General features: G+C 41.3%; 1 protein-coding gene across 15 annotated transcripts in view; it reads left to right on the top strand.

Annotated features, from left to right (window-relative positions):
* tenm4 (teneurin transmembrane protein 4) overlaps positions 1-20,739 on the top strand; it is a 97,556-nt gene extending 76,817 nt beyond the window's left edge. For 14 of the 15 annotated variants that reach the window (XM_029843496.1, XM_029843497.1, XM_029843495.1 and 11 more), the window contains 9 exons: positions 567-799; positions 2,171-2,325; positions 5,343-6,220; positions 9,319-9,491; positions 11,168-11,403; positions 13,243-13,539; positions 13,964-15,578; positions 16,306-16,448; positions 18,047-20,739. In XM_029843496.1, coding sequence (XP_029699356.1) covers positions 567-799; positions 2,171-2,325; positions 5,343-6,220; positions 9,319-9,491; positions 11,168-11,403; positions 13,243-13,539; positions 13,964-15,578; positions 16,306-16,448; positions 18,047-18,805 — 4,489 coding nt within the window. In that variant the 3' untranslated portion in view covers positions 18,806-20,739. The remainder of the gene's footprint in view (positions 1-566; positions 800-2,170; positions 2,326-5,342; positions 6,221-9,318; positions 9,492-11,167; positions 11,404-13,242; positions 13,540-13,963; positions 15,579-16,305; positions 16,449-18,046) is intronic. The other variant, XR_003889951.1, reaches the window with a different exon arrangement.
* Positions 20,740-26,665: the final 5,926 nt, after the last annotated feature.

Below are 26,665 nucleotides of genomic sequence, written 5' to 3'. Positions count from 1 at the left end.
AACAGGTGTTCTATTCTTCCACTGGGCTCCCACAAAGGTAACAGGAGGCTCAGTCCTTTATGTGAGTGTTCTGTCGAGCCTGAGGCCTCAAAAATAAAATATTAAGATTCTTTTTCTGTGATAACTAAAGATTTATATATTGAGCACACACTTTGAAGTATTTTTTTTTCTTTTAAATGTACAATTAACTAGGTGTAGTTGTTATTTTTAGATATTTGGCCCATGCTGTTGCCTTCTTAGCCGCCAACACTGTTCTGCAGACATGCAGTCAGGCAAATGACATTTCTATTTTCTTTTGACAGGGGGGATTTCTAACTAAGCTGACTATATTGTAGGGCCTCTAAGCTCCATTATGTCATGTTTAATCTCATTCTTTCTTTTCAGTTTTAATCTCATTTAATGTTTTATTTTTCTGTGTCCTTGGTTTAAATTAATTTTACCCAATTGACTCTCTAAATGGCTTTTAAATCCATTTTAATTGCATTACATAATGTTTCTTATTGAAAGCTCTCTTGCTTCAGCAGCTTTATTGACTTAAGCGTCTTCCTCTCTTCTTCTTCTCTCAGCAACAGCCCTGCTCATAAGTATTACCTCGCCACCAATCCCGTAACAGGCGCCGTGTATCTTTCGGACACCAGCAGCAGGAAGGTGTTCAGAGTGAAATCACTGAATATGGTGAAAGATGCAGCCAAGAATCTGGAGTTGGTGGCTGGGACTGGTGACCAGTGTCTCCCATATGATGACACTCGCTGCGGTGACGGAGGAAAGGCCACCGAGGCCACTCTCACTAACCCCAGAGGTACTGCATGAGTTTCACACCAGAGGGCAAAACAGTGTGGTATATATCAAGGAAACCAGGGCTCGTAGCTGATATTTAAGCTATGGTTCAAAATCATCGAGAGATGATTGGCTGTCCATACGACACAAACCGGTGGGAGTGAAAAATCTCATTATACTGTATGAATTGAAATTGGGCCAGTAAGTATGATCTCTATATGCTGTCACCCAGTTTCACTGCAGCTTTTGTTGAATGAATTCCTTATCAACTCAGCGAGTAAAGTGGTGAGTCTGCAGTCAAAGTCTACGTGTCCCAGTGCGCTCCCCAACAAATTGCATTCATCTTTCATTTTCCAATCGTTTCTGCTGCTGTGAGGATTCACTAAAGCTTGGCATGACAAGTGACATGCTGCTCTTAGTTATCTTGGTGGAATTGTTTATAGAGTTATGGCTATAACTGCAATATGCAGGGCAATATTAATGTACACAACATTTGTCTTCCTCTTTTAATAAAAAGAGCCGTTGCGTGGAAATGACAGCACAGTTGTCACTTCTGCAAAAACACACCATTATATGTTGATTTTAAAGGTGCATGTTTGTCTTTACTAATGTTTGGTGTAAACAGCACAAATATCAAAAGTTATATTTTCAATATGAAATTACCACCAACATGATTTCAACTCTATTAAAATCTGCTACCTTGGCCCCATTTGGGGAAGGAACATTTAAATGCAGCCCTAATATGAAAATTTTTAGTCCAGACAAGTCAAATGTGTGATGAATGTTTACGATGATTGTAGTATTTAACGGGATTCTTTTTCAAGATAAACTCTACTGCACTATACAACGGACATTGCTCATCTCCATCGTGCAGAAAATGCTCCTAGCGTTTACAGCACTCTTAAATAGCTTGATTTTGTTAGCTTGGTAGCTGCATCTCGCTGGTTCTCTGGTATTTGTCTCTGCGTTTTTCTTTTATATTTCGATGATGCATTAGTCATGAGACCACGTGGGTGCCTTTTGCCCTATTTTCAGAAATAACACTCAAAGGAAACGTGTAACATTTTTTGCTGTCCGATGTGTTTAAAATACCGTTTTGAGACTGATGCAAACCAGGCATTTCCATTAGGAATTTAACAGCACTTTAATATCGTGTGACAATCTTTGTACTAATTACCATCCAGTGACATGTGCAGGAAAAAGATTAGTACTCTTTTCAGCTGTTTTGATGTTAATATGAGTGAAAATGAAATGATCTACTGCACCAATAAAACCAAATGATCGGTGTGTACCGATCTCTTCCACCACTGGTTTCATTTTATGACCTTGAATTGTTCTGTATTGTAATTTCCTTATCTGAAATGACATTGGGTGACTTTTGTTTTATCTGCAGGCATTACAGTCGATAAGTATGGCCTAATCTTCTTTGTGGACGGCACCATGATTCGCAGGATTGATCAGAACGGTATCATCTCTACCTTATTGGGCTTCAATGACCTGACCTCTGCCCGGCCCCTCAGCTGTGACGCGGTGATGGACATTTCCCAGGTATGACCTTTCTGTCCTCTGGCCTGTGATCTCCTATCAACCTATTCCACCCTCTCTGACCGGCCCTTGTCTGTAGGACATTTAGAATTCCCCATTTTGTCCCAAATGGGGAAGCCATGCTCTTCTATAAGCTGAAAGTTGAAGCCCATCAATGCAGTTTATGTTCAAACTTAACTGGCATGACGTTGGACTTATGTTGTTACCCAGAAACACTTCAGACAGTTTTATGTTCAGCTTCCAGACAGCACAGTTCTGCTATACTAGAGTTAAAATGTCTAATTTAAAGATGAATGTATTGCAAGTTTTTCTTAACATTTCAGTAGCTGAAGAAGATGATGTGTTGCATGTGTAACTTATCAAGCAACAGCAGAAATCTTTTATACACAGACCCACAGGAAAAGATAGAACTGTCTATATTTCAAAAGCCCAGAGCTCCGTCCCCGTCGTTACTCAAACTCACAGCGTGGCCCCACCCTCCGCCACACAGACCCACACAAGGAGCCACCATGGCAGCACCGCTGCAGCAAGGACACAGGTGGACTGTACAGATGACAAATCACACAAGCCCTGTCAGAGACACTCAGAAATTAAAAAGCTTCCATTAAAAATTCATCCATGGCACTCCCCTCCATACTTCCAACACTGGCCAAACCCTCACCAGGGGACCAGTCTTTCTCTGTAGAAGGCTGATTATATCACAATAAAGGTTTTCACCTTTGCAGGGCCCGATAGATCCTAAGGGAAAAGGTGAAAATGATCTTCTGATGAGGTCGCTGTTGCCATCTTTCTATGCATCCATATTCTGGTAAAAAAAAAAAAAAGAATCAAAATCAGTTCCTAAATCTTCCTTAGTTGTTTGTCATCTTGCAAACTGATGCGAATGTGACCTTATTCAAGAATATATTCACTTGTTTATACTCAAAGTCATTCCAGTTAGATTATAGCTTTTCACTCTCTCTTTCAAGCTCCAAAAATGTTCATTTGAATATATTTTAAGGGTATTAGCATCTTTAGATCGTCTAAGAGTGTGATATTCTATTTTAAAAAGAACGGGGACTTCAAATAATGACATTTTTCTTTTCTTCAGACAGGCATCGAAGCTCAACTACATTTTAAAAATAGTTTTAGTCGTTGTTAATCTACTGCTCATTTTGGCCTTTTTACTGCTAGAAGATGGGTCACTACTGACAGCTGTATGTGTGTGTGTGTGTGTGTGTGTGGGAGGGGGGGGGTGATCGGGTTACTGCGTATGGGAGGGACAGCAGCAGCCTGGGAAATATCCCCTCATCAGTCAGAGTGGCGTGAAAACCTCCTTACAGGCTGCTCCCCTGAGTCACTCCACACTCTCGCTTATGAAATATTTAACCAGCAGTGTTGACACGAAATAGATTTTAAGAAATTGAAAGTCTCCCTTTCATTTCTAAAGTAAATGCATTGTCCATGAGCTGAAGGCTGACGTGCCTCCAGGTTGTTGTACAGTATGTGCCAACGGAATTTTAGTTATTTTTTTCTTTTTTTAAGCCTCTTTTTTTGTCTGGGATGATTGCATATTTTAAGGGAATGTGGACAACTGCTGGATTTACTGAAGAACACATGTAAAAAGCAACAGTTCTTTTATGCAAAATGTCATTAATTAGCATTTCACCTGAGTCTAATTAGGTCATATTAATAGCGAGTGTGTTCAGAGTTGTTTACAGCCAGATACTCTTTGCTAATATCTGTTATTGGTGACCCAGAGCAAAGTTCACCTATGTGATTACACAGATGATCTTTCCCTTATCAAGCTGCATTTGTCCCCCCTGTTGTTTAAAGTAATTCTTTGCAGCACTGAAGCATTTCGGCTAAATTATTCCATCAGTAGAATGCTGGGTTTATACATTAATGCCCCGATTTATCTTTTTCTGTAAGCACTACTACATCTCCCTGATTATTACTTACACGCCCACACCTCCACCCAATCTAACGTGCACGATTGCGGACAGTGGGGGAACCCGGAGTCTCCAAAGAAGACGCATGCAGACACAGGGAAAATGTGTTAAGAACTGAGCAGGAACCGAACCCAGGACCTTTTCACTGTAGTGCTGCTTTCTAAATATGCCTGGTATTGAATAGATGTCTGCCTTTTCCTTTCTTAATAAAGTACGTCGGACAGCTTCATAAATGAATTTGTTTTATTGGAGTTGTAAACTGAAAAGACTCTTAAGATGGCTTTTACCTAATAGGCTGTTTTAATCCTAAACCAGCCTAGGTGTTTTAATCAGACTGCTCTCTTGGTGCCCTCAGGCTTCTGCTGAACTATAGCTCTGGATATTGGGTTCCTAAGAGCTGCCTTTGGGATCAAAACTGAGAGGGAGGGCAGTAATAGATTCAAGCATTGCAGTTTACATCGTTAGCAAAAACAATAACTCGCAGAGTAGGAGGAACATTTTTCCAATGTACGTTTTGAAGGATTTACACAATCTGCCGTCATTACAAAACTCTAGAGAAGGAAAAATGGAGCAGCATTTTAAGTCCTTATCATCAATCGGTGTTGATCTTTTTTTGGCTCGTTCTATCTTCCCACCACATCGACTCCGCATCTCGTCTTAACAGCTTTATCCCTTTCAGGGTCACGGGGAGGGTGCACAATGGGTGAGGGTGGGTCCGCCCCTATATGACTCACCAGTTATTGCAGGGCCACATATAAGCAGTTTGGGTTTGGTAGCTTGCTCAAGGGTACCTCGGCAGTGCTCTGAAGGTGTTCTGGCACCTTCTCCTCCTACCTAAACAACTTCCATGTTTTGTCTGTCCTGGGGCTCGGACTGAGAACCCTCTTCTCAGCCCAGGTCCCACCAGGCGGAGCTTTCGCTGCTCCCCACATCAGCTCCTTATTTAGGACATTTTTTCGTGCATTGTCGCGTTCGAAGTTTAATTCGCTTTTATTTCCTCGCTTATCAGATATCATCAATCAGGTTAAAATCTGTAGGCCTGTGTTTTTGAAACTGGGTAATAACTTTGGTGTTTTCCTCTATTGTTAGGTGCGTCTCGAGTGGCCCACAGACCTGGCAGTGAGTCCCATGGACAACTCCCTTTACGTTCTGGACAACAACGTGGTCCTCCAAATCTCAGAGAACCACCAAGTTCGTATCGTCGCAGGCCGTCCCATGCACTGCCAGGTGCCTGGGATTGACCATTTTCTCATGAGCAAAGTGGCCATCCACGCCACCCTGGAGTCTGCAAATGCCCTTGCCGTCTCCCACAATGGCATTCTTTACATTGCCGAGTCAGATGAGAAGAAAATAAATCGAGTGAGACAGGTGTCCACCAATGGGGAGATTTCCCTGGTTGCAGGGGCACCAAGTGGCTGTGACTGCAAGAACGATGCTAACTGTGACTGCTTCTCTGGAGACGAAGGCTACGCCAAAGATGCTAAGCTGAACGCGCCCTCGTCTCTGGCCGTGTGCCCAGATGGAGAGCTTTACATCGCAGATCTGGCTAACATTCGTATTCGTTATGTGCGCAAAAACAAGCCTTACTTGAGTCCCCTCGGCATGTATGAGGTTTCCTCTCCCATTAATGATGAACTCTATCTCTTTGACTCTAATGGCAGTCACATCTTCACACAAAGTCTGACTACAGGCGACCACCTCTATAATCTGACCTATACAGGAGCGGGATATCTGAGCGGTATTACCGATAAAAACAAAAACACAATCAACATTCGGCGAGACTCAACAGGACTGCCTCTCTGGCTAATGGTCCCTGATGGACAGACTTTCTGGTTCAACATTGGCACCAACAACGCCCTGAAATCTGTGAGTGCGCAGGGTCAAGAATTAACTGTGATGACCTACCACGGAAGCTCAGGACTTCTAGCTACAAAGACGAATGAAAATGGCTGGACAACTTTCTTTGAGTAAGTAAATAATGATGTCATTATTACACCCATCTGAGTCTATTTGAGCTGATTGTGCTTGATGCTGAAATACCAAAGGCGTGTCCAAGACAATATAATTTGAGCCACAGTTCCAGTACAGGATTGTATCGCAGGTGAATTCTTATTACAGCAAACAGGATTACCGTAAGTTGTAATATTTTCATTTGCTTTCATTCACTGGATGAACTGCAATAACATCTGTCAATAGAAGCAGAGTGGAATGTATAAAGCAGAAGTTGAAATTGAAAAAGGCAAAGTGGATCAGCACCTAACAACCCTCTCAAATGTTGTGGCGTCTGAAATCCTCTGCCCATATGCGTCAGGCTAACGGGATCATTTGCTAAATGGATATCATTGCAAAAAGTGTGATTAAGCAGGCTGGCTGGTCAGATGTCAGTCTCACTCGGTGGATAAATGAAAGACTGTGACATGTAGTCAGATTCTCTGTTTAACCTGGGCAGAAGTTTATCACCTGCGTTTGAATTAGAGTCGGTCACATTTCTCCAGGTTTGCCTAAGGCCACAACAAAGCCAGCACATGGTTTGAACTCTGTCTTGTATCTCTTGGGAAATATTGTTCCTGTAAAGATATAGTGGACCACTGTCACAGACCTTACATTTATTATTTAAAGAAATAAACATTAAGATGTGTTTTTATTGGGGGGGGGTTAACAAAAAACTATTTGTGAGATCAAATTGATCCATAATCAAAATTGATCAACTAGATTTGTTGTCTTATTAAAAGACAACTACATATGAAGGTGGATAATGGCGTTCTTCTCTGACTGAGTAAAATAGATGCAGTATGTGCATATATTAAATGTATATATTATACTGTAATGCTAGCTAAAGCTTAGCTTGTTCACTTCAAAACATCAAAAACAAAATACAGCTCCATCTCTCATCCTGTTTTATGATATTTAGTGAGGTAATATGTCATTTAATAGAAACAAACGTCTTATATTTATCTCCAAACAGGCTAGATTAAACTTTAATTTAGACCCCAGTGAGAGTGTTTAGTTTTCATGAAATAATTAGCTTGGAAGGTCATTCCACCACCTGAGGGTTGGAATTGTAATCCACTGCTATCAGAGATGAAGGATGAAGGAGCATCCATATATATCTCTGCTTGACAAATTGCCCTGTTCACATTTTTTTAGTCATATTAATTAATGTGTACATGCATCACGTCTATAAAAATTCATGTAGGTTAATGTTGACTCGGAGAAAAAACCCCATCCACTGACCTGAGTGCAGTAGGACATCTGCTACTTGGTCATTTTATTGTAACCCTTGGCAGCATCGTCTGCTTTCACAATTATCTTAGCAGTCTTTGACGATGCTCTGTTAACCTCCTAATGATTCTTTTCTCCTGATAAATGGTTCTGCTTACAGCTTACTGTAAACGTATTAATTCATGGAGCACTCTACATAATGTCTGATTGAAATGTTCCCTTATCTTCCAATAAACACTCTAATCTTAAGTGACAAATATTGTTGAACCACCGGTTTCAAGCAAAGGTTTGATCATTTTTGCGTATTGGTAAAAATTGTTCATATAACACAATGTTCAGCTCCGAAAAGTGTCAATGAAAACGAAGCAACTGGTTTGTTCCCTTTATATCATGACATATATTCCAAAATTGCCAGGCAGGAGGAGATATTGGAGGGGGGGTTCATGAAAGCTGTGTGAAATATCAGAGGTTATACAGTACCTGCTAGAAGACGCTGATGCAAAGTGTCTGGCCTATTGTTGCATCCCAGCGTGAAAGGTCACAGCAGTAGCATGTGACACGGAGGTGATGCGATCTGGAAAGACTTTCGGCCAACCAGGGAAATGCGGTTGTGAGCTCCCTGCCCCTCTGTGACCCTCTTGTCCAACGTAAGCCAGCTAATAGGCCGCTGAGCTGCGGCAGGCCACAGCCATCGGAGCTCAGCAGCAAAGCTCAAGAAGTGGTCCAAGCTGGGGGCCTTAATTGCAGTGGAGTGCATTTGGGTCAGTGATCAAACTGGGGCATGTTGTGTAACTCTTGAAGATTTCTTTTTGTTTTGAGGTGAAGGCAAACAGAAACCCGCTGACCACAGTACTGGTCAGTGGAGTGCACATCAGAATACGTGCAAAAGTGCTTACCCTGCAAAATGTTGGTTTTATGGAACCTGTCGGGAGAATTCCTTATATAGAAACCATCAGAATCAAGGAAAACCAACCGCTTTGTTCATAAGTGACATGACAGACTTGAATCCCAGTTCCAAGCGCGGCAGAGATAAGATAACATTTATCTGAGTAATGCTTCCTGTCGCATTCTTCCACTTGGTGTTGGATATCTGGGATGGCAGCGTGAGGATCTATGTGTAAACCAGTTCCTGCCATCTCATTTATTAGAGGCTTTATAAATGCAGGCAGCGCCGCTGAAGAAGACTTCCTCATCTGTATTCGACCCACAGACAAAAGTCTTCATTCTACGTAATGTAGCATTCACTCACTTCCATTCTGATACATTGGCAGTCAAAAAGATTTAGAAGTGTTCTGGGCAGAAGTGCTGTCTGAAAGAAATTAAACAGTCTGGCCACTCGTGTTCCTGGTTGTGATAAACTGGCTCATTTGTAGGCAAAGGAGATTCTGCATCTCAGAGGATTTGTACCTCACTGCTCCTATTTCATGCACTGGTATAATGAGATTAGCTGATAATTAATCTTTTAAAATAATAAGATTTTTTTCTCTGATTTTTTTCCTGTGGTAGTTTTGCCATGTGTGGTTCTCAATATTAGAGTCTATTTTAGTGACTTTACAAATGTTAAGTCAATGATGGATCCCGTGTCTGATTATGAAAAGGAATTCATAGTGTAAAGCTGCTGCTGTATCAGGTTATATTTGGTTATAGGTGTGGATATTGTAACATTACACACTGTTTATGGATTTGCTGTTTTCCATATATGTTTATAATGGAGCTTTATTATTGATTATTAATTTCTTCTGTTTTTCCAGAAAGATGCATATGTTCTTACTCCACATATTCCTTCCTTCTGTTTGCACTGACACGTTGTCCTTGTGGTTCACATCTGCGTATCTCTTTGTAGGTATGACAGCTATGGGCGTCTGACGAATGTCACTTACCCCACGGGCCAAGTGAGCAGCTACCGTACAGACACAGACAGCTCAGTCCGCATCCAAACGGAGGGCTCCAACAAAGAGGATATCACTGTCACAACCAACCTGTCAGCTTCTGGCACCTTTTACACGCTCATGCAGGGTGAGTGTCTTTTATTGTTGCTCATAAGTGGGACATATGATCGGTACAATGTCAAAAGGCTTTGCTCACAAAAAAAAAAGAAACTGGAACTGTCCTGTGACACTGGGCCACAAAGCTAAATATTCTAAAAGGAAACTGCATTCATTGAAATGGCTATGTGTATAAAGGAGTATATTTTACGTCGTATTTGTCAGATTCTGGTGTTGTTTTCAGACCTATAGTGCATTATGATACACCAGATGGACCCATATATTGATCTTTTAAAAGAATTTGCTAAAAGTGCAGTGTTAGCAACTGCTTAACATGAGCCTCAGATTTCGCAAATTTAGTTGGAAAGATGAGGACGGGATGGAAATAATTTTGGCCCCAAACTGGCTTGCTATTAAGCTGTGTCTGGTTTCTCCACATTGCTCATTGGACCGATCACCTCCACGTTGTGACCTTGTCTTACTTGATATCTCCTTGCGAGGAGAGCGGCGCCAGGACCTCTGCTGTTAATTAATTCACCATTGTCTGCCTTGTATGCTTGTCAGCTTGCAACTGGGTGATCACATAACACATGACTGCATCACCTTTAAGTCGGTTTCCTGATCTGCCCCGACCAGAGCCTTCACAGGAAGCACTGTTTCGGTTATCGAGTTATGCTAAATCAACCTATTGCGCAATTATGTCATGCTATAAATGCTTTGTATCCACGGTGAATTGAAATAAACTGTTACGAGTATTTACATTTTGTATACTGCTTTTGTATACTACTTGTGTAGTTGCTCATAAATGCAAGCTTTAGGTTAATTCCATCCCTTCTGAATTGTGCACGTGCATTGCCAAATGTCCCCAACTTTGTCCAGTTTAAGAGGTTTCGGAGGATTTTTTTTGGTCTGTTCCACAAAGTGTGTGCATGATGGAAGTAAACGGCAGCCCAAGGTGACCCTCCCTCCTGTGCTTATGGCTCCCGCCTCATCAGACTCATCAACCTCTTGGTGTTCCAAGCAAAAAAAGTCTTCATACACTGCACAAAAGATGGAAATATTTACTGCAACTTTAACCCGAACTCTTCCCAGAAACAGATTGCTGCACAGTGAACACTTTGCTCTTTTCCCATTAAATGAAATAAAATAATTAAGTAAGCATTTTGAAAGCCCTTTTTCTGTTTCCCCCCTTATTTAGAATAATATTCATCCTTGTTCCTGTCAGACTACTGACTGGAGGCAAGAAGCAGCCATGCTGTGATGAATGTACACATGATCTGCTGTCGAAGCATTAGTCACTGGCCTGAGCTGGAATACAGGCTGTCGTCACCTGGGGACAGTGGCAGACAGGCCTAGATTTATCCCTTTTGAATGTGTATGTTCGCTGTTCTCTGCCTTCTCTGTGGCCACAGGCAAGCTTGCAGCTTTGATAGTTTTTATTCCCCCATATCCCCGAGGCTGCTGCAACAGCTGTAAAACTTTGCTTTACTGGCACTGAGAAACCTCTCGTTATTGATTTTTGTTGTCACAGACCCAACATTATCGCCGGGTTTCAGTTAAATATTGCTGCTAAAAGCTCCCCTTTTTTGCTTAACAGATGTTTTAGGTCATAATATTTGTGAGTATTAGATGTTGTAGTCACACAAAGCTCTGATTTTTGTCTTCTTGCCTCAATTTGATGATACTATACCTCCTCTGCACCCTCAGATCAAGTTCGAAACAGCTATTTCATCGGTCTTGATGGCTCACTGCGACTCGTGCTGGCTAATGGTATGGAGGTGTCCCTGCACACGGAGCCCCATCTGCTGGCCGGCACAATCATCCCCACAGTCAGCAAGAGGAACGTAACCTTGGCCATTGATAACGGCCTTAACCTGGTAGAATGGAGGCAGAGGAAAGAGCAGGCTCGTGGCCAGGTCACTGTATATGGCCGCAGATTAAGGGTAAGCACTATTCCTAAATGTGGCTCATGCTTATATTTGCTTTAAAAGGAATATTTGGATATGAAGGCATTGCAAGATCATGTATTGCAATTAAGGGTTCATTTATCCGTGAACACACCAGTCAACAATGAAGCATACACTAAAATATGATGTGCATGAGACTTATCAAAAGTTGTCCATCCAGAAATGCAATCAGGCGATATAATCAGGTGCTAATTAATAAGATGCACACAATGATAATGTCTAAATCACTGGTAATTAAGAAGCCTGGAAAGTATTCTATTGTTGCTTATCTTGGCATTGTGAGGTAAATAACTTTAGCTAAGTTGTCTTGTACTCATTGTTTGGGAGGCGATACATCTAATGGGGAGGTGCCACTTTGTCTGTCATTGGCTGTTCATTTAATGGCCCTGTCATCGTTCTAGCACTGAGAGCGCCTAATGTATGTTACAGACAATGGCCCCAGGGGTGATGTAGGAAATAGGAGCAGCCTAATGGCAAGAACAGAGGGGATGAACAGCGCTCGAATCATTGAGCGACCTTGAGAGGCATGTCAAGTGATATTATGTGGGTGGCTGCATGAGTGTGCAGCAGTTAGGAGGGGGGTCTTGAATACTGAACAGAGGGATGATAAATGGAGCACGAGGGCCAGTTATGTGTTCACATGCCATTCTTGTGCTGGAAATGAGCAAAAATGATAAAGAAACCGCTTTGATTGGTGTTTTCATTGTCTTCTTTTTGTTTTGTTGTGGTAAAGCTGCACTTTTCCTCATTTGGATCTCAATAATGATGATGATTTCACATTTAGGACTGAGAGTCTTACACATTCTTTTTTCTCCATATTTCCTGAGTATTTCTACCTTTTGAATGTAACATTATTCCTCTTCTGAGGGTTTCAGTTGTCAAGGGATCTTGGGAATTTCACAGCACGGTTTTATTTCTTCACAGGTAGAAATCCAGATCTGACAAAAAATTAGCTTCACTTCATCGCTTAACACAATTTCACTATTCGTATTTTAACTGTACTTCACGCAGAATGATAGCATTTTTATGTGCACTCTCTCCTTTTCAGTTTCGGTTAAATTTATTGTCTCCTGTAACTTTTATGAATGAAATTCCTCAGATCAAATGTCAGTGTGAGGTTTCACAGCAAGCCTCCTGTGTCCACATGTCTAGAAGGTTTCCAGAAGCGACGATTCTCACATATTTTCATGCATTTTATTACGCTAAATAGCAGCTTATCTGAAAAAGAAATTGATGCCAGGCACAGGCCCACCACATCCACATTAATTCCTCCAGATGGTGTGTTAAAATTTGGTTAGATGCTGCTTTTTTTAATGACCTGAACAAGACTTTGAGTCTGCGTTTCTGATCATAGTGAAGTCCTGAGTTACTGTGTGCACGTAGCAAGGGTTTTTAATATATTCTGCATCATACACGAAAACTGTATTTGTATATTTTTCTTCTGTGGTATAATTAAAAGGATTAAATATACTAGTATCAACCTGCTAATTCTTTTCAGTATGGATTGAAACTGAATTTAATGATCACTGTGACTCTAATGTGCCCTGCATGAATAAGCACAGCCCCACTGGTATGCAGAATTTTTCATCAAACAAAGAAATATGTAAATTTTCACAATTAAATCCCTCCAATATCTCCTGCAGTCTGGAGGTACTGCTGCTTTGTTCTAATTAAAAGCTGTGAAAAGAATATAAAATAATGACAGTGTGACTAATGGTACAGATAAGAGATCCACGCCGATTCCTCTGAGTCTTTGCTTCCAAATGCTGCAGCAACGGCCATGTTTTATTTATTTAAATTCTTTTTCTCGTCCAGGTTCATAATCGAAATTTGCTGTCGCTGGACTTTGATCGAATCACCAGGACGGAAAAGGTCTACGATGACCACAGGAAGTTTACATTAAGAATCCATTATGACCATGCTGGGCGGCCAACGCTGTGGGCGCCGAGCAGTCGCCTGAATGGAGTTAATGTCACCTATTCCCCTGGAGGGCATGTGGCCGGTATTCAAAGAGGAACCATGTCTGTACGAATGGTGTACGACCAGAACGGCAGAATCACCTCACAAATATTTGCTGATGGTAAATCCTGGAGCTATACTTACCTTGAAAAGGTACGTAATGTTTATTGTAGTTATGGTAAAACTCTCTACAGTAACTGTGTTTCTGGTGCACGTGAACTGTCATACTTTATTACCATTATTAGACAGCAGAGTTCAACAAAAAAAAGCTACGCTGAAAAGAAAGGAAGCAAATGTCACTTTCTTAATTAGGTGAAGTTAAAAGTGTGATAAAATTCAGTGTCTGAGTATTTCACGTTTCTTTCCAGCAACTTTTAAGTGCTGTGATGCTGGAAAAGCAATCTGAGTCTTAATTTACTGGTGCGTGAAGGGTGCAAATGGATTTTATATATGCAAAGCTGCATGAAAACTTTGTTTCCCATGCACTTTTGATTTGAAAGAACAAACTACGTGTGTATTTTTGGTCTAGCTCGTATTTCCAACACTCAACAAATGCTCTGTTCCTTTCCTTTACCAGTCCATGGTACTGCTGCTTTACAGCCAGAAGCAGTATATCTTTGAATTTGACAAGAATGACCGGCTCTCCACTGTCACCATGCCTAACGTGGCTCGCCATACACTGGAGACCTCCCGCTCCGTTGGCTATTATAGAAACACCTACCAGCCACCTGAAGGTAACGCTTCAGTGCTCCAGGACTACAGCGAAGAAGGACAGTTGCTGCAGACCACCTATTTGGGCACAGGTCGTAGGGTCATCTACAAATATGGCAAGATTGCCAAACTGCTGGAAATCCTCTATGACACCACACGCATTGGTTTCTCCTACGATGAGCTGGCAGGCATGCTCAAGACCGTCAACCTGCAGAGCGAAGGCTTCACCTGCACCATCCGCTACCGCCAAATTGGCCCGCTGATTGACAGGCAGATTTTTAGATTCAGCGAAGAAGGAATGGTCAATGCCAGATTTGACTACGTCTATGACAACAGTTTCAGAGTCACAAGCATGCAAGCGGTCATCAACGAAACGCCGCTGCCCATTGACCTGTATCGGTACGACGACGTGTCCGGCAAGACGGAGCAGTTTGGCAAATTTGGAGTCATCTATTATGATATAAACCAAATTATCACGACAGCAGTTATGACCCACACTAAACACTTTGATGCTTATGGCCGCGTGAAGGAGGTCCAATATGAGATCTTTCGGTCTCTTATGTACTGGATGATGGTGCAGTATGACAACATGGGACGAGTGGTGGCCAAGGAGCTAAAGGTCGGACCGTATGCGAACACTACGCGCTATACATATGAATATGAGTCCGATGGACAACTTCAGGTGGTCTCCATCAATGACAAGCCCCTGTGGAGGTACAGCTATGATCTAAATCGAAACCTGCACCTTCTCAGCCCCGGAAATAGTGCACGCCTCACCCCACTCCGCTATGACGTCAGAGACCGCATTACTCGCTTGGGAGATGTGCAGTACAGGATGGATGAGGACGGTTTTCTCCGGCAGCGAGGGAATGAATACTTTGACTACAATTCGGCAGGCCTTCTTATTAAGGTGTACAACAAAGTGAGCGGCTGGAGCATCCGATACCGTTACGACGGCCTCGGGAGGAGGGTGTCCAGCAGAAGCAGCGTCGGCCACCATCTTCAGTTCTTCTATGCTGATTTATCAAGTCCCACTCGAATCACCCATATGTACAATCATTCCAGCTCTGAGATCACGTCATTATACTACGACTTACAGGGACACCTGTTTGCCATGGAGCTCAGCAGTGGGGATGAGTTTTATGTTGCCTGTGATAACATTGGTACTCCACTGGCTGTGTTCAGTGGCGCAGGTATCATGATCAAGCAGATCCTCCACACTGCATTTGGGGAGGTTTACCTCGACACCAACCCCAGTTTTCAGCTCATAATTGGCTACCAGGGAGGCCTCTATGAGCCTCTCAGCAGACTAGTCCACATGGGCAAACGGGACTATGATGTGCTTGCCGGCCGCTGGACAGCACCCAACCACGAGATCTGGAAACGACTCAACAGCAAGCACATTGTGCCATTCAACTTGTACCAGTTCAAGAATAACAACCCTCTCAGTAACAATGAGGAGATCAAGTGTTACATGACTGGTAAGGATTTTATATGGCTTTATAAAGTGAAATCATCCTGCTACAACTAACTTGAGAGAAAATATGTTAGAAGATATCTAGAAATGAATTGATTGATAATAATAATAATGTCCAGTCTTCTGTTTCTATCTTCTCTGGGTAATGCCATTTTACCAGTCCTGTAGTCTGCCAGTAGGCCGACTGCTATTTGAATGCTAAGCAGGCTGTTACACTGCGGTGGGTCTGCAATGATCATGATTGATGGCGCTGACATTTCCTTTCCTTTCACTAAATTATCAGGGTCCTTTCACTGTCCTTAAACAAATTCTTATTTATACAAAGCTTTGTCAGGTGCCACAATGGGGCATTGCCAATCAGAGATAAAGTTGCCCCCAAGTGTCACAACAATATCCTGTTGTTTGCACGCATATCAGAAGGGGAAAAAACCCAAATGGCTGTCTGAATAGCTTTTACAGTCATGTGTCTTTGTGATATTACCAATTCATGAAAACTTACAGTGAATGATGACAGCTCCTCTCACCTTGATGCAAGTGGCTGCTAATAGAAGAATCACCTCATGGATTCATGGCCAAGCTCAATATAAAATACACAAATGTTGTAGCAGAGAACCCACAGAGTCTCAATAAAAGATATACTTTGCTTCTCATTTCTTTACATAATGTGTGGGCTTCTTAAATCAATGGCTATGTTAAGATAACACTTTTTTGTGTTAATCTCTCTCCTCTAGATGTGAATAGCTGGTTGGTGACCTTCGGCTTCCAGCTTTACAACGTCATTCCTGGCTACCAAAAACCAAACACAGAATCCATGGAGCCTTCCTACGAATTAGTCCGCACTCAGATCAAGACACAGGAGTGGGATAGTACCAAGGTAATTTATGGAGATCACTCTTACCTATCACCTCCTCGCCCTCACCTTCTCTCTATCACCATTAGTAAAAAGACATGCTTAGTCTTGGCAGATTCCCAATGGAGCTGCTAGCTTCTAGGACAAAACAGAATCCATCGGGTCTGGTCGCTGCCTTTTGTCCTCATCCTGTGGAACAGGGTCATGCTAAACAGCTCTTGTAATTGTCCTGCCATTAGGGAAATTCCCTTTCAATTCCCTCTACCACTAGCCATTGATTTTGTCTCTGTCTGACACGTTAGCCGTAGCTGAGAAGGAGTAGCCATGCTTTGGTTCCCGCATTTACCAGACCTTTTAAGATGCCTCCAACTTGCCTGAATTATTGAAGACACCAATGTGGTCTTGGATCTGGTTTCTGGTAGATTATTGAATGCCTCTACCCTTTTAATAGGTTAGATTCATTTTGAGTGACATACTCGATGCTACCTTAATGCAGAGTGTTTTGTTGTTATTACATATTTGTAACCCTAACAGCAGCAGCAATCCTTATTGTTTAGATATGTTAGATTCTTTGAGTCATGTAGACAATGATGGTAAATCAGGCCACAAGTTTTAAAAAAAATGTTATTTGAAATGCCTGGTAGAAAAGGTTTGCGCATCATAAAGCCTGATCTTTTATTCTGAGTTGTGTTGAATGCTGGTTGAACGTGAATAACGTCTCCTTCGATTGGGAGGCCGTTTCAGTAACTGGAGAACATTGTCCCTTTTACCCCTGTTGCCAAAGGGACGGCTGACCAGGTCAAGCTGTTGACATGATAAAAAGAAAAAAAAAACACAGAGTGAGACTTGTGAAGAAGTTCCCCCTGGCAATTTCTTCCAAAGGCTATAACAGCACCGCTGCCCTATCTGCCCTTATATTTCGTCTTCGTGCAGGATATGTCATACAACGACGCAGACTGATGTGCCGGTCACTGCACTCCAGTGCAGACTCTTCACTCAGCGCAAACCCCACTGGGCAGCAGCCACCATCAACCAGAGGCACAGGGACCGAATTAGAAACTGTCAAAAGAACTTTAGATGTGATTCACAGCCTCGTATCTGAGGCGTTTTTCAGGAAGGCGCAGTCTTCGGAGCCTTTTTGTTTCTGTATTCCTGCAGCTGTCTCAATGTTTGTGTTGGAAAGCTTCCATTTCGTATCACTTTCCTCATGCCTCTTTCGTCTGGGGGAGTATCAAGAAGTGTTGGGACAATGTATTAATTTTGGCTAAACTGAACGTCAAAAGCTTTGATCCTTTGAGGATGGAAATATATGCACACGTTTCCAGCTTCCTCCTATGTGGCACAGCATGGCTGTCAGGAGAGAGCAGTTTTACCCTTTTTAAAAATATCAGGCCTGCCATAAATAATCAGAGAGATGACAAAAACCTCTGCCCTTACCTTGACTTTGTGCCATGGATTCATGACTTTAGAGCATAAGTAATTTGCTGTTTTCCTCCTTAGAAGAAAGCATTTCAACAATCGGTCCACTGATTGTAATTCTTCTTTATCCACACAGGAAAATGCACAGTTTATGGAGTTGCTGCAGCCGACCCACGACTAAGTATTCTTCCTTTGTTTTGCAGTCTTTGCTGGGTGTTCAGTGTGAAGTCCAGAGGCAGCTGAAGGCGTTCGTGAAACTGGAACGTTTTGGTCAGATCTATGGAGCCAAACGTGCGGGATGTCCTCAGACAAAGAACAAGCATACCTTCGCCACCATGGGCTCCATTTTTGGCAAAGGGGTTAAGTTTGCTGTCCGCGACGGTCGGGTCAGCACTGACATCATCAGCTTAGCCAACGAGGATGGGCGTCGGATGGCTGCGGTCCTGAACGATGCGTTCTACCTTGAACACCTTCATTTCACCATTGCTGGAATGGACACCCATTACTTTGTCAAGCTGGGCTCAGTAGAGGGAGACCTGGCCCTCATCGGCATGACAGTGGGCCAGCGCACACTGGAGACCGGCGTGAATGTGACTGTGTCTCAGGTCAATACTGTTCTCAACGGTAGGACTAGGCGCATCACTGACATCCAGTTACAGTATGGTACCTTATATCTAAATACACGGTACGGCAGCAGTGTAGATGAGGAGAAGGCCCGTATTTTGGAGATGGCTCGGCAGAGAGCCGTCACCCAGGCGTGGGCCAGGGAGCGCCAGAGACTGAGGGACGGAGAGGAGGGCTCACGAACCTGGACCGAGGGAGAGAAGCAACAGCTCCTGGGATCTGGGAAGGTGCAGGGCTATGATGGATACTATGTTGTTTCAGTTGACCAGTATCCTGAGCTGGCGGACAGTGTCAACAACATTCACTTCATGAGGCAGACTGAAATGGGCCGAAGGTGACGTAAACAACAGACATTATACTGGATATTGGACATGGGACTATTTGCCAAAGACAGTTCTGTACATGACCGCTTTTATTTTCTTCAACTGTGCTCAACTCGGTTTTTAATATAATGTCAAAAAAAAAGAAAAATGGTTGCAGTCCGTTGCACTGCATTAAAAGAAGAGTGCCCGTTTGCTTTTGAAGATTCTTTAACAGTCTTTGCCCTCCAAGTGCGGCTGCTAGGGGATGAACATTTCTGACATCTGTGACTTATTTTAGTGACTCCATTTCCTTGTTGGTGATTCTGTTCCAAGGAATGTGAGAAGAGTACTTCTAATACATTATGGTCACTGGCTCACTAAGCTGCCAGAGCTTACTCCATTCTGCCTTTTCTGCACCTCAGCCAAGGAGATTCCATCTCTTTTAATCACTTCTTTTTGTCCATACTTGAAACTCCTCGTGGCTCCTAATGCTCAAAACAAAAAGAGATTTGTGTTGGTGGTAGAAGCCCTTCACCCAAAGCCCACGTGAACACGTCGGTGCACCAACACGTGAGATGTTCTCAGATTTTTGAATGCGTTTTTGGAGCATTGGATCGATACCCATCCAGGAGCATTGAGAAAGCTCCAGTGTGCTCACTCAGTGCATGTTGATGACCATTTGACCAGTGAACTGCATTTTTTTGTACATTCTCACCAGTTTTCAAAGAAGAGACAGAAAAATCAATAAATTGCTATTAAAAAAATTGACATTATTTAAAAAAATTGAAGCAACAGAGGAAATTACGTCTGCATTCAACAACAAAACCTTATTTACATGATTGGTTTTAATTTGTATTTTAATTTTTTAGCTACACGAATTAACAGTACACCTAATGTCATTTCTGAGAAAAATGTGAAATATTGTCCCTCTTATTGTTAATTGTTGTACTTGAACAATAATTAATGGTGTTTCAACACAACTTTTTTTATTTCCTGGTTTAGACCAATTTTGTTTTATTGATCTCATTTGCATTCAAGTGTCAGTGTTTGCTTATCAGTGAAAGTCAGTATTCTCATTCATATTGTCCAGGCGAACTAAACTTGATTTGAAAATATTTTGAAGTGAGACGACGACAGTTAATCAAATGGTCTCGACAATGATATAAAAATATTGACAAATGCGATGGATTGGCGTCACATTGTGTTGTGTGTGTGAAGTGAAAGATATAGATTGCCTTTGCCCAATGGGCTGCCGTGCAGACCAGCATCAAACGTGCACTCATCCTCCAGAACAGGACTTTGCGGGCCCGTGACCGACTGAAACGCATCCCACCTACAGGTGCATCCGTTTCTGTTTACAGACCAAGCAACACATTGACCTATGGACATGTCCTGTCCTCTTCATGGACGCTGCAGAGGACTGGTCTTGTGTATGTGAAAACGTCATGTAAAAACTCAAAAGGAGTGAAGACACTTGGAAACTGTGTCACGGCTGTAATTTAAGGTACTTTCTGAACTATGCTGAAACCACTGCAATCGTAACTTTTTATCAATTCTCGGTCAAATATGAACTTGTGTACGTAGGAGTGGTGGAAGCATGAAGCTCTCTGTACAAACAGGAAAACAGTCCACTTATTTTCTTTTATGATGTTTGTTTTTATGTTCCCTTTCTACTTTCTCTTTTCCCAGATGTTCAGATTCACGTGAATGAAGGCTATTTGCATTGTGGAATATTGCACTGAGAACCGTCGTGTGTTGGACTTCATCATTTTCTAAAAGGTGGATCTCATTTTTCGAGTTTTGTTTTGTTCTCAACACTGTGTTTTTAGCGCTTCTCTTTGACCATGTAAATGTGAAAATATCAAACTAAGCTGTAAATAAAATGCAGATGTAGATACCTCTTAGAGCTACATCAGTGACCCTGTGTAGTCTTAAGGTAGGAAAAAAATAAAGGGAATATTTTGTGTTTACTTTTTGTGTTTTGCTTGATATGTTGTAACATGATGGAGAGAATTCAATTCAACTTTCTCTTCCCATCATCTGTTGGCACTTTAAAGAAAATCACAGCAAGGAAAAGCTCGCCTTTATTTGGCAGAAACCTTGAGCAGATCACGCTCATACTAAGTATTGCTTTTATTATATACAGTACATACATACATTATAGCTATTATTAAAATCAGGAATCATGTTGAGATTTAAAAGAACAATTTTTCAAGGGAAACAACAACAAATTCAATAAACTTAAAAAAATCACGCAGATCATCATGTTTTAGAAACATGAAGAGCAAGTCCGTGTCGGAGAGTTAGCTAAGGAACTCCCAGTCTGGGTTTCAGAAAGCAACAGCCTGTTTATGAAAGCAAGAATCAGCTCTTACGGTACAAATGTCGGGTGTTTGATTAGTGTCGTCGGGCCAGAGGTCGCTGTGGGCAGGAGACGTTCGGGTGGGTGATGTTTCGACATCACCTGGAGTTGAAACCAAGGTGTGATCCTTGAGTCATCCAACCACAATAATATTCCATTCATTCAGCAACCCCCTTGAGGATTTAAGGTGATTTGTGGCAGAACTGCTTTTAGACTATTTCCAAACTCTTTCAAGAGTTGGAAGGCAAAAGCGTTCTATGAAAGGCATAGGAGCGCTATTTTCCTTCACCTATGCATTAGAGGCAGATCATATTTATCAATTATTTCTCTGTCATCTCTCTTTACCTTTTCCATTAATTAAACACTCTCATTGGATTCATGTTGCCACGGACGAGGGGACATTCACCAAAAATATAATTTCAGACATTTTAGGAAGGCACAATGTTGGGTGCAGTATTAACTATACTTATAAAATAAGCAAGTATATAACAATATAAAATAAGTTAAAATAGGAGACAATCATGAAAGCTAACAGAAAAGGAATGACAAACAAATTTAGCTCTCATGTGGAGAGCCACCATCATTTCAGTCACCCGACATTCCAACATAATATGGAAAAATGCGACTGCATCCGGCCATTGGAAATGAAAATAATATGATGGTGCTCTCATACAGTTTCAGCTATAAAGGAGAAAATGACAAGTGTGCAACACTGGCACCTAAAGCACAAATGAGGAAAAAGGGTTGCACGAGTGGCCCTGTTATCCCCTGGTATAGAGGTATGGAATGACCTCTGTGCTAATACAAAAGAGCCTCATAACAGTGTTGAAATCATTTTCACTGAGATAAACATGACCGAGTATCAATAATCTGTGAAGGGAAGCCATTTCCATGCTGGATTTGGAAATTCACCGGCTACAGGTCATTAAAGTCTTATCGTAGCTGCACTCTACGAATGCAAATGATTCAATTTTGTTATCTTCTTTTAAACTAGATGATTATTAGAGAAAAAAATAAATGTATTTGAACCTTTTTGGAATTGTGGGAGTGAAGCAGCTGCAAGGAATGATTGTCAACTGAAATAAACATGGTCAGTGCTTGTGCGTGTGGTTGACGTGCACTGGACCTCAGCAGGGTCTTGCTGGCGTAGATGGACTCAGTCAGAGTGAAAGTCGCAGCTGCAGCTGCCATCTTTCATCTCACATCACATTTTTCCTGACAGGTGTGAACAAAAGACCCAGAGAAATGTCACTGCGCTATTTCTGAGTCCCTTGGACACCACTTGAGGAATGAACCTGCCTTTGCACATTATGCAAATCATATTGACAGCATATCTGATGCTTTTATTAGTCTAATTATACCTAAGGTCACTACTCACCATAGTAAAGGATTAGTGTCCTTTCAGTCCTGTTTCTGAGTGTTTGGACTGACTGAAAGATTATCCAATACTTAATTGGTTAAGACAGCTTATCATGTTGCACTTAATCTCCATGAAATATAAAATGTAAGTGATTTTTGTTTGTTACATGAGCACCAATCCTGGGGGCATCCTGAAGGATTTGCACCACAGCTGTGATAATCAATTTTTTAATCAATTTTTTAATAATAATCACTCACGATTGAAAAAAAGTGTGTGTGTGTGTGTGTGTGTGTGTGTGTGTGTGTGTGTGTGTGTAGTGTATATATACAGTATACGACATGTATAGAAAAAATATACTTTTTATACACATTTTTTAATAAACATTTATTTTGGTGCTTGGTTAAACTAATGAATGGCGAAGAAACTAAATCAGGAAAATGTAACGTGTTATTAACAACATATTGCATATTGTGTGGTTTGCCATCCTATAGAGAGCAGGAAGCGCCGGTCAATATGAATTTGTCAATACAGCCGTCATCAATATGTAAAATTGATCCGGTTTCAGGCAGCTGGCTTACAAAAGCCTTGTCAAGCTGGGTGCTATTTCTGTAAAATGCTTGTTTGAAATAATGATAAGTGCTGGAGTGCTTTACCAGACACGTACATAGACAAAATGGGGACTAAATAAATACTCTAGGGGTGGTATGTTTTATACAACAACACGAATACACCATCCAAATTCCTCAGAAATGCCTCCAATATAAATGCGATGTTTTATTTTACCGCTCTTTGGATGAGCTGTGTATTCTGAGTTTCAAGTAAAGAGTCCCTCTGACAGACTTGTTTTGGTTACAGGACCTTTGAGCCCATTATGTATGAATATTATGTAGCTCAGTCTCTGAGGAATTTGTTTCCACATTGTGACAGGCCTGCACTTTCTTTTCATTTAACCAGGGAAATAAACTATCCATCCAAGCCCCTTTAAAGGCGCATTAGAGAAACATGTCACTGTATTACACACATTCTCTTATCAGTGTAAAATATCATCTGAAAATAAATTATATTTTCTTTGACTGGAGAGCAGAAAAAGGCTGACCCGCACCATGCAGCACGCCACCCTGCTACTGGCAAAGCAAAATGACTACTGTTGTCTGGGAGGAAATGCTTTAACCCTGTGCTTTCAAAAGCCTTATTTGAAAAATCCTCTCTCATAAAAACAGGAATATTGCTTTTTTTTCGGAGTTGTTGAACAAAATTTAGATAGGAGCCACACAGAAAGGCATACAAAAAGAATAGAATTCAAATGAGCCTGGCTTTCATGGAGGTTTTACATGTTGAAACAGGTACGAAAGGTTCAATAACCCAGATAAGAACATGAATGCAGTGCGCTGGACTTGCAGCTGATTTGATAGAACACTCCCTCATCTGGATGTCTCCCCTTTAAAGGGGCTTGTGTGGCTGTTGGACAGCACTGCTTCCTCTTGGCACCAGTTAGCCGAGCTTTTTGTGACCTTGTCAGTTGGGATTGGCACGCCCATCCCACCTACCTGCCCTCACTAATCCTCGCATAGATTTGCTCCTCGTATCCATTCAGTATCCATTAAGTCTGCGATTTCCATTTATTTTCTCTGCCCGTATTTACTTTTGCAAAACTCTGTCATGTGTAAAATCCCCTTCATTTAGAGGCAGATTCAGGTAATGTTCTATAAGACAGCAGCATATGGAGACAAGCTTTTGTTTTTATAGTGAAAAACAGAAGTACTTTAATTAAATATCCCCATCTTCAGTCTAATGCAATTAGAGAGAGGAGCTCAAAAGCCCACATGGAGGCCCAAGACATTACCATTCATTGTTTAGCTAATTACGGGATACTTGGTGTGTCTGGATAAACTAAAGTAATTAGTCACAGATTTAATAGACGTCTGCTTGCAAACATCTCCTAAAAAGGATTAATGAAGAGGCAGAAAGTTGGAGAGAGGAATATTATAGAGATATTTCAATGCAGAAGGACAAATCATGGACACGAACCGTTGATCCATAAATTATAATTTAATAAATATAATGTAACCCAATGTTACAAGTCTGACTGCGTGTCAACATCGCTGTCTGTCATCAAATGTTGACATTAAAACCTTGTAGAACAGGAACTTCCATTAAAGTGAACTTTACAACGGCACCAGTTATAAATTCCAGTTGAACAAATGTTGGACTGAAAAGAACCTGTTTAACTACAATTTAAACAGAAAGGGAAAAAATAAATCTAATGAAAGGAATAAACAGAAAAAGAAGGCAATAATAATGAATGAAGCTGAGGAAGAATATCTGTGCAAAATGGAAAAGAACATCGCTCAGTGCTTTATTTTATTTGCTCTCTCCTTTTTAATGGAAATGTCGCATTTTTATCTGCTTTGTCAATGAAGTACGCGAGGAACTGAAGTTAACGAGCTTAGATAAAGGCATATTGTTTGTCGTAACGCTAACCAAGAGGCTGTGCAGTTGTGTGAAAGTCATTGTCTTCACATGGTTAATGCAGCATTCTCTTACAGAAAATCAGATTTGTATGCTTCTAAAAGGGTTTTATACTTATACTAAAAAAACAACATCTGTTTAACTATCTGAGTCATCCCACATTTGCTTCCATTTCTGAGGTGAGCCCAATATTGAGTCCTCCTAAGGACGTTCCTAAGGAAGGCTTACCACTACTAAACATCGCGTTTAAAAATAAAGAGCAATGCAAAGGCTAGCAAAGATGTGTCGAGGAGCATGAATGCTTTAATGTTACTGTGAGATTAACACAATGATTATATCTCATCACCCTCTGTGAGATAAGCGATTGAGGGATGGTGCAATATTCTAATATTACCCCTGCTCTCTCCTATTTTTCTTCCATTATCTGTTCTTAGACGTCTCTGGAGAATCAGGTCTTTGTTTCCAGCAAATGGGTGTCAAGTGACAAACCGTTATGATGTTTACATTTATTTATTTTAGTTTAATTTTAAGCTGTGTTGCTGTTTATGTTTACCATCTTTTTTCCTGGGTTTGAATGTACAGTTCTGATATCCTGATGCACAGTAATCAGTTGCTTCTGACGCTCACTATGTAGTGTGCACGAGTGCTGCTTCCTAGTTTAATTCAACAATATGTGGTGCAGCCATTTGTTGTGTGAAATAGCCTTTTTACTGCTGAGTCAATCTATGGGACTAATTCAGATTCAAACATTACACCCCGCGCGCGCACACACACACACACACACACACAGTATATTGATAGGATCAGCTTTAACAAGCCATGTTACATAAAATCAATGTGTTCTTCCTTTTTAGAATGCAGAATTTTTAAAGGGGGATGCAGATGAGCATATGTTGTAGTCGATGCACAAGCAGACAATACTCACTAAGAGCTCAGGTTGCACTTGCCCTGTGAGTTCCAGTGATTCCCTCGAGGGCCAAGCATTTACAGCAAAATCCTTTGTTTTGCTGACTAATCTTGTATTGATTTAAACAAGTTGTTATGCACAAGTAGGGTTGTCAGGCCACTGCCAAACATCTCTTCTACCTGTAGTTGCTCCAAGCAAGAGTATGTCCCCGGGGACAACATTTAAATTCTTGTCATCTATTATGATATAAAATACAATTCTTCTTTGAAGTATTTCTCTTAGCTGTACAACACTTTCACAAGAGCTGCAGTATTTTAACCCCATCCCGCCCCCGCCCCCCCCTTTTTTATGTTCAGACACTGTCTCGCAATGTGTGGGGGAGAATGTTTGTTCTAGGGAAGTGATGTGCTACGGGTATGTTGGCACTAAATCTGTCAAGCAGGAAAAATCACAAACTGTTTTATTGCAAAAAAAAATTAGCTGATTGCAGGTATTTGTTGTTGTTAAAATAGTGAAGTATAATATCACCTTTCTTCCATTTTAGTATACCTTGAGGCTGAAAATGTAAAAATACCTTTAAGGTAACGCCTGGGTGAATGGATAAATCTGCTTTACGTCGTGCCTTGGAAGGACTGGAGAGTGTCACAGAAATATAGCGCCATCTACTGGAAAATAAATATGTTGCAAATCTGCGAGGGAGTGGACAAAACTTAGATCTAGATTAGACCTTTAATCATTTAATTTTATTGCTTGAAACACTGGAACATTGTTCATTTCATTATCCTGTTTCAACAAGTG

The sequence above is a fragment of the Takifugu rubripes genome, chromosome 11 (assembly GCF_901000725.2).
Source record: "Takifugu rubripes chromosome 11, fTakRub1.2, whole genome shotgun sequence".
Classification (NCBI taxonomy): Eukaryota; Metazoa; Chordata; class Actinopteri; order Tetraodontiformes; family Tetraodontidae; genus Takifugu; species Takifugu rubripes.
Note: the sequence above shows the minus strand (reverse complement) of the source record. Positions and strands in the feature narration are given on the sequence as shown.